General features: G+C 31.5%; 1 protein-coding gene across 1 annotated transcript; it reads left to right on the forward strand.

The window, feature by feature from the left end:
• Positions 1-4,793: 4,793 nt before the first annotated feature.
• LOC110670500 (germin-like protein subfamily 1 member 16) lies at positions 4,794-8,238 on the forward strand. Its single transcript, XM_058147823.1, has 3 exons — positions 4,794-4,923; positions 5,044-5,079; positions 7,727-8,238. The coding sequence occupies exons 1-3, from the start codon at positions 4,794-4,796 to the stop codon at positions 8,236-8,238; spliced, it is 678 nt and encodes a 225-aa protein (XP_058003806.1).
• Positions 8,239-8,970: the final 732 nt, after the last annotated feature.

The following is an 8,970-nucleotide window of genomic DNA, read 5'->3' on the forward strand; positions in this document are numbered from 1 at the left end:
GTCTGCCTTGCCTGTATATGTTTTATTTTTTTACATTAAGTACCCATAACCTTACCTATATATGTTGGTTGGTTCATAGTATCGCAGCTTTGTTCATTTATTTTGCAAGGAAATGGAATTAAAATCAACTTAAGAAAATTTCTCCATCATTAGACTTGTTGTCTCAGAAAAAAGTATTGAAGAGCGGTGAATTTGACACTTATTAATTTTTTACTCGTTTTCAAAACACCATAAAAAATTAAAGCTGTTTACTCTATTTTATGTGAGTTAGTGACTTAAAAACTTAATGACGAAATGCAATCAAGACAGTAGCTGTGATTGAGAAAATAAGCAAAAGCATAACTTAACAAGTCAAAACATCTTGTTACAAATATTTTTAACACGCTTATTCTTAATAATTTAGACTACTGCACACAAAGAATATCTTAATAAAAAATTATATTTATTATATTTTAAAATTATATATGTATATAATTCTTGAAAGAATAAAAATTAAGGGACAGAGTTTTTTAAAATTTAAAACAAATAGATAAATTATGAATTAATTGTCCTAAATTTCAAGGATTAATTTATAATTGACTCAAATTTTAATAAAAAGTGGAAAAGAAAAACTAAAACAAATAAGACGAAGGGAAAAAGAAGAGGGCGCACCTAATTAAATTGGAATGGCAGTTGAATGTCTATTTGCAACCTCCATAATTTCTATCATCTTCTTAACAAATAAATAAAAAAACAGCAAACTAAAAGGTCATTCCAGAAAACATTGAGAAGACGCTTCAAATTCTCCCTACCCGTGGAAGCCATGGACACATTGAGATATTATTATTATTATTATTATTATTATTATTATTATAAAATTGTTTTTTTTTATAACATTATAAAATTGGTTAGGATCGTAATATGTTTAAGTTGTAGAGTGCCCAATGGGACTTCTAATTGTTAAAGGAAATTGAAATTTATGGTTTGAATAGACTCGTAGACATCTTAAATTGATTTAATCATTTTTATTAGTCATGGGCTATGAATTCATTCTTTTTTTTTTTTTTTTTTTAATGGACTGAAATGATAATTGCAGACTACATGATGAAAGATAATCCTCTTCTTTTTTTTACCATAAACGTGATAAATATCTTATTGTTGGAGACAAGTCTGGGACTTGCAGCCAGTTGCTTTTTAAAATACGTAATTTTTTAATTGCGTTTTCTGTTAAATAGTTTACACTGTTTAGCAGCGTTATCCAGTCGGGATATGAATTTCCTAGAGTCTGCTTACGATGTGGTATGGCTCCAGGTGTTTGGTTATTGTCTCATCTGGGGTTACGGTCTTTTTGTGTGGAGGTCTCCTCTTCTCTTGAATGGTACTTTTAATTGTAGTTCTCATCGGAAGCAGATTCTAAACACCTGATTGATGCCATTCATGATCCCTGCTCTGTTCTTACTTCTCTGCAGCCCATTGTTGACGATATTTTTCATTGTAGGTCCAAGTTTTCTTCTCTTGTTTTAAGTTTTGCAAATAAGGAATGTAATATATTGGCACATGAATTAATTAGCTAAATGGGCTCTTTCCTTATCTGATGTAACCATAATTATGGTCAATTATTGTTCATGATTTATGAATATGTCTCTTTTTTTTTCTATAAATAAAAATTGACTTGGTAATGCATTGTTAGACATATATTCTATAGAGGTTAAATATCCAATTAACGCAGAAGAAAATTCAAAATTAACATACCTAATATCACTAAACCATTTCATCAAGTTAATAATGACAAAAGAGTTAAATAAAGAGGACCTTATAAGACTCAAATTTTTCCAAAGTCTTCTGGATTAGGTGCAAGACTTGAGGTCAATTACTTGTTAAAATTACATTAATTACTATTTGGTTAAACTGTCAACTTTATGATTTTTTTATATGTTTTTTGTTCATAATTTTCGTTTTCTTAATTTTTTTATAAAAAAAAATGAATTCTACCTCATTATACGAATTTTTTTAATATAAAATATTGATCCTTTAAAATATATAGATAATAAATATAATTAAATTATTTTTTAAATCTTATATATATGGTGTTGACTTTAAAAAAAAAAATGAAATTCTAGCTCCGAAATCACACAGGGTACTTTGTGAGTTTATGGGTAGGTCGTTTGGGGCTGTGCTCGCACTCTAATGGCAAGTGGGATTGTGGATGATTCTAGTAATAAAAAAGAGGACATTTCGTTTACAGTAGATTTTTCTAAATATATGTAAGAAATTTCTGGACTTGCATGGCTTAATCTGGTGGCTTAGGTGCATCCTTCGAGTTTCAGCAACAACCCAAGTTTTCACTATGACCTGTTCCGATGGTTACTTAATAGCTAATTAGTTTTTTTTTTTTAATTACTTAGACTTATTCCGAAGATTAAGTCAATATTTATTTATTAAGTCCTAAAGAATTAATATTTCTTAGGCTTTGTTTGAAATAAATAATTTGTAAGAAAAAAAATTCAATTGGATTAATAAAATCAAGCTTATTAATTTTAGATTTTTACAAATGATTTTTTTTTAATTAAAAAGAATTAAATTCTTTCATTTTAAATATAAAAATTAAAAAAAAAGAAAGTAATTGAATTGGATTCTTTAAAATTTTAGATTTCAAATAGAAAGTTAATCTCTTACACTAGGGACATATGAGATTACTAATTAATCCCTATTTGGAAATTACAATTTTATAAGAATTTAATTTAATTTATTTATTTTGGTCAGCTCTCATGTTTGAAATAAAAAAATTCAATTCTTTTTAACTAACAAAATTTTATTTTAAAAAATATAAAAATATGATTGGGTGAAAATTTAATTATTTTTTTTTCTCACAAATTAAAGAAAGCCTAAATGTTTTTATTAAATACATGAGGTTAATTACTACATGTTGGTTCTAGCTATATATAATCAGTGACCTAATGTGAATGCATAATACCACATAGAAATCAGAACCGAGTAGCCTTCATGGAAAATTAATCTGACTGCCAAAAATTTATTATACAATATAACAACATAATAACAATTAAATTTTAATTTCAAACTAATTGAAGTAATTATATAATTTTTCTTTTTAATATTTAATTTTATTTTAAACAAATTCTGCATCAATATTTAAAAATCATATTATACTACTTCACTGCATATCATTTTAACTCTTTTATAATTCCTTAGCTGATATGATCAACTCAATTTTTTTTTTAATAAATAGAATAAATGCACACAGGGATGATCCTGTATAAACAGGGCGTGAACTTGCATACGTCATGCAGATTTCGGCAGGTTTAAGAATTTGTTTTTTCTCTCTGTGCAGAACTGCACAACTTGTGTAGCAGGTTATGCACATTTCGGCCATTTTGCATTCTTCAACTTTCAAGCTTTGTTTTGATATCTTTGGCTATAGGAATCACTCCTCACTGGCATAATTTCTTTTTAGTCCCTCAAAAATACCATTTTACCTACAAAACAAAGCAAAATTACAAATTAAACCAAAAATTGACAATTATGAAAAACTATCTAAATAACTAATAAAATTAGCTAAAAGTGACTAACAAATAAATGAAATAGCCATGAAATTAAACCTAAATGACTATGCAAAATGCATGTATTAGATGATCAACTCAATTAACTAAGAAGAGGAATTAAACTTTAATTAAGCAATGAATGCCTATCTTGGGCCGTTTGAGCATGTTTATCTCTATCACATTATATACTGCGTCCTATGATAGACATTACTTGCAATAATTTCCATCAATTAGAATTCATTTAGAATAAATCATTTGTAAGAAAAAAATTTTAAAAAATTTTGACATAATTATTTATAAATTTTATATTTTTTTAAAATAAAAAAATTTAAATTAAAAAAGAATTGAATTCTAAAAACCAACAGAATTAAATTCTTGCAAAAATTTGGGTTAATCTTCAACTTAAGTTCTCATCATGATCTAGAAGACTTGTCTGTTGATTATTATAATTTACTTTAGGATCTTTGAATCCAACTCAGGTATTGGTTACGATAGTAAATTAGTGAACAGATATTTGAACCATTCATGGATATTAAATCCATTTAATAAATTGAGAAAAAAAATATTGCAGTAAATTAGTATAAAAGTGATTTAGGGTTCATATTAATCAATATTGCTCTTCAACCCAAAGTTTATATATTAATTTCTCAAATATTTAAATTGAAAAAAAAAATTAAGTTCTTCTAAAATTTTTGTTTACTGTGTTAAAGTATATATCTATCTTAATTGCCAATTAGAAGGAGCCTGATTTATCTTCTCAAATAAAGAGCATGAAGTTAAGTTTAAGTCTGTATATTTATCGAAAAAAAAAAAAGGATTATCTCGGTTTAGCCCACTAATTGTTACTTTGCGCCTCTATTAAATAAAGAAAAGTTATCTATCTTAATTCAAAAGTTTTTAAATTAATTGTGAACCAGTCCAAGATATTGAAAATTAATTCAAGGATCAAGAGAAACAACCATTTCCATCCTGAAAATGTAGCGATGTAATATAAGCTTTGAGAAAGAAAATTAAATGTTACTTCCATATATAGATATATATTTCTACGAGAATGATTCGTTGTTGGAATTAAAATATATATATATATATATACAAGAAACCATTAAAGACCATTTCATCAGCTTATTGTGTGTAATGTATAACATTGAATAATTCAGAGACTTTCACTTAAAAATAGTCATCAACACCTGCAAGGCTTCTCGCACATTGCACTCATAAGAAATAAGCTAAAGACAGTCTTCACACACACACAAAATGGAAGGCAGTCAATTCCTTGCAGCTTTTGCAGTACTAGTCTTGGCTTTGGCTTTCTCATTGGCCTTTGCCGACGATCCTAGCCCTCTCCAGGACTTATGTGTGGCAATGGATGATCCCAAGAATGCTGGTACATATAACCTTGTTTTTAGTTCTAATTTCTGCTTTAGTATTTCCTATATATAAAGGCCATTATTTTGAAATCCTTAATTTCCTATTTTGATATATGCATAACATTTCTTTGATGCAGTGTTTGTCAATGGGAAGTTCAGCAAGAACCCAAACCTCACTTGGCACGACCCAATCTATGGGCCAGATCGACACTAGGACCTGGGCCAGCCTAAAGCCCCTGAGGCCCGTAGTGAGCCTAACTATTCCTCAACCCAACTCTAAGGCCCATTTCAACCCAATTTCAAGAATTCAATCGGACAGAGTCCGGCCATAAAATTGACCTTTTAACGGGGAGTTTTTGACTCGCCTGACCTGTAAACACAATATATATAATCATCTGGAGAGCTCAGCTCACCCTTCACATAATCAAAATGTCATAATTTATATGGGAGCTTAGCTGCCTCATCCAATCCCATCATACATGCATATAATAAGTTTACAGATCCAACATGGCAATTATATTACAGACCCAAATCAAATAAATATTTCTAGCACATGCGAAATTCTAGGAGTTAACATAATTATACAAACACTACAGACATTAATAGACGACCTGCGAGGGAGAGAGGCAGGTTAGAACTCAACAATAAATCTCTTGTAGCCTGGAAAAATAGATGAATAGGAGTGAGCGTTCGACTCAGATAGTAAAATATCAATTTTAACCATAATCTTTATAGCTATCTAAAGCTAATGCACCCTATAGAGTGAAATGCAACATCATCAATATTTTCACATCATAACAGCAAAAAGGTAATTTGGAGTATTCACACACTCGATAAGGTCAAACAATACATATATGGGAGCTGATCCCCTATACAGCCCTCTTAATCCAACCTGTGCCAGCGAAGAACTCAAGCCGAACTTTCGCTTAATAAACCAAATCGGGGTCCCAGCGAAGAACTCAAGCCGTGTCTACTCCGAAGGATCGGGTCCCAGCGAAGATCTCAAGCCTTGTCTACCCGTCCTTTCCATAGCCAACACCATACCACATGCATGCCAACTCACGCACACTGCTCCAAATTACCACAACAACATCCATGGCACTTTAACAGTTGTTAATGCAACATAAAACGTGCCTAGAGTTTAACTACATAGATACATATTTATAAGTGATGCATGGGCATGCTTGAACATATAATAATATCGAAATTACAATTAAAATTAATATTTTACTCACAGACTTAACCGTAGTCACTGTGGCGGCTGGGCGGAGGAGGAAGGCTGTGCCAGCTCACCTGACAATTTTATTACAATCATTTAATACATTTGACTCAATACAAATTAAGAAAAAGATCAAAGATGTCCTAAGTCTTGCCGAAAATCTGGCAGAGTCTCTCCTAGAACCTACCCAACCTGTAAAAAGGCTTAAAACGCACTTCTATATCCACAAACCATACACCCACAACTCAATCACATCACACAGCCCCTCCTGGGCCCATCCAAATAATCATCAATCACAACATGTAAAATTACAGTTTAGTTTTCATAATTTAACCCTCTTGCAAAAACTACCCAAATGAGTTCTAAAAATTCTAAAACTTTGCCCCAAGGTCCTTAGCATCATTACTAAGCTAGTGCTAAAGGAATTATAATTTTCTGAGCTACCACGAATATTTTATGAATTTTTAATCCAATTGAAGCACTAGAAAATTATGAAAAAGTAAGGTTTGGATTTACTTATGCCAATTTCGATCTCGGGAATGCGTTTGGAATGTCTGACAACGGTGGGGTAGCAAAATCTCAATCCAATTCCATGACTTTTTCAGTAGCCGATCCGTCTGGCCAAAAATTCACAAACTAGGGCAACCATCAAATTTTCGCGAATTGAAGGTACCTACACGAAGCCCACAACACGGAGGTTAGTATATAATTTTTACGAAATTTTCTAAGCTCATTTAATGCTGGGAAAAGTACTACGAAGTTTCATGGGACCCACTGAAAAATGTGTCAGAAAATTTTGAAATTTATATTACAGCGAAGCTCTCGACGAGTGGAGCGCTGGTTACTCTCAATTTTCTCGTGGGGTTTACGGTTTACGAAAAATTTAGCCCAAAAGTCGAAATGGGCTAAAACTTCCCAGACAAAAATTGGGTAAACCGCTCGATGGATTTTGGTGTTCTTGGTGTTTATGGAAAGCTCTTGAGGTATAGATGGTGTTTGACACAAGATCTGGCCCAATCGATTGCCGGATTGGTCGGGAAGCCGAAATGGCGCGCTGCGCATTGTGCCTCTTTGAGCGTCGTTTTCGGTCGCCTAGAAGGCCGGCCGGCTGTGGGGGAAGGCTGGGGTGGCGCGTCGGCGAGGTAGGGAGGGCTGGGTGGTGGCGTTGCGGCGTGGGGAGGAGGGATGAGAGAGAAAACGGGAGAGAGAGGAAGAGACGGGAACACGCGGGGAAGGGAAGAAAAGAAGAAGAAGGCCAGTTTGATTCGACCAGTCCGATTCGATCTGGTTCGATTCGGCCGGTCCGATTCAAGATACAAAATTTTAAATTTTTTTACTCTGCCTTGGGACCGAAAACGAGGCCCAAAAATTTTGAAAAAATTCTAGAAAACTCAGAAAAATTTGTAGAGTCCAAATATATTTTTAGTTTTGCCACGTGGTCTTTAAATTAATTTTTAAAAATCATCAAAGTTTTATATTTTCGGAAAATCGAACTCGCTATCTAAAATCCGAAAATTTCAAATAATTTTCTAAAATTTAAATAAAATAAAATATTAATATTTTCCCACAAAATAATAAATTCAAAAATTAGGGGTGTTACATCACTGTTGCTAATGATTTCTCATTTTTGGGACTCAACATTCCTGGAAATACAGGGAATCAAGTTGGATCAAATGTCACCCTCGTGAACGTTGATAAAATGCCAGGACTTAATACTCTTGGTATTTCTCTGGCTCGGTTAGACTTTGCACCCAATGCTGGCTTAAATCCTCCTCACACTCACCCTCGTGCCATAGAGATCTTAGTAGTCGTTGAAGGAACCCTTTATGTTGGCTTTGTGACATCCACCCCTAATCGCCTTATCACTAAAGTGTTTTATCCAGGAGATGTATTTGTGTTTCCAATCGGTCTCATTCACTTCCAGTTCAATGTTGGAAAGACAAATGCAGTTGCCTTTGCTGGTCTAAGCAGCCAAAACCCTGGTGCTATCACTATTGCAAATGCATTGTTTGCGTCAAATCCACCAATTAATCCTGATGTTCTAGTTAAGGCTTTCCAATTAGACAAGAATGTTGTCAACTATCTTCAGAAGTTATTCTGGGAAAGCAATTAATCTGAGAGCCATACATAAAACACCCATAAAACCATTTAATTGTAATGGTGTTTTATATTCTCTGCATTGCCATAAGCAAGTACTAATTAAACAAAGGGATGCTTTTAATTAATTTTTCTATGCATATATTTTTGAAGACGGTATATATGATTTTGTTGAAATATAGTAGCCGCAGTTTGTCAATTAGCCCGACCCCTTTCCTGCAGTGCACATTTTGTATGGGCCAATATTTCAATTTCTATATCCATATTTCTTTTACAACGGTCAATTTGATAATACTCCAAGGTTTCATAAAAATAAAATTTATAAATAAAATATTATTTCATCAAGTATTGTTTTATCTCATAATAAATTATAACCGATGTGAACGGTGTGAGAGAAATATATTTTAATGAGATAAAGTTTTTTTTTTTCTCGTTATAATTGCTGTTTGGTGAACTAGTTATAATAAATTAGGTTGCATTTGTTTCATGAAAAATATATTTGCTATATTTTCTAGTGTTTTTTAAGAACAATGGATTAATAAAAAAAATATTTTTTTAATCAAAAGAAAATTAAGTTTTTTTTTATATTTTAGACTTTAATAATCTTATTAAAATATAAAAATACTTATATATGTATGATATATATAATTATTAGTTTAACATTGCAAATAAATAAAAAAAATGTTTTTATTTCATTTAAAATATTTTTTATATAAAAATTATTTTTCATGAAACAATATAATCAGTC

Source organism: Hevea brasiliensis, chromosome 5, assembly GCF_030052815.1.
Source record: "Hevea brasiliensis isolate MT/VB/25A 57/8 chromosome 5, ASM3005281v1, whole genome shotgun sequence".
In the NCBI taxonomy this organism is placed as follows: domain Eukaryota; kingdom Viridiplantae; phylum Streptophyta; class Magnoliopsida; order Malpighiales; family Euphorbiaceae; genus Hevea; species Hevea brasiliensis.

Bases quoted from the DNA above. Each gene is read 5' to 3' on its own strand.
- LOC110670500 (XM_058147823.1), top strand. From the start codon at position 4,794: ATGGAAGGCAGTCAATTCCTTGCAGCTTTTGCAGTACTAGTCTTGGCT. The intron at 4,924-5,043 runs GTACATATAACC...TCTTTGATGCAG, and splicing joins GGATGATCCCAAGAATGCTG to TGTTTGTCAATGGGAAGTTC. The intron at 5,080-7,726 runs TCACTTGGCACG...AGGGGTGTTACA, and splicing joins GTTCAGCAAGAACCCAAACC to TCACTGTTGCTAATGATTTC.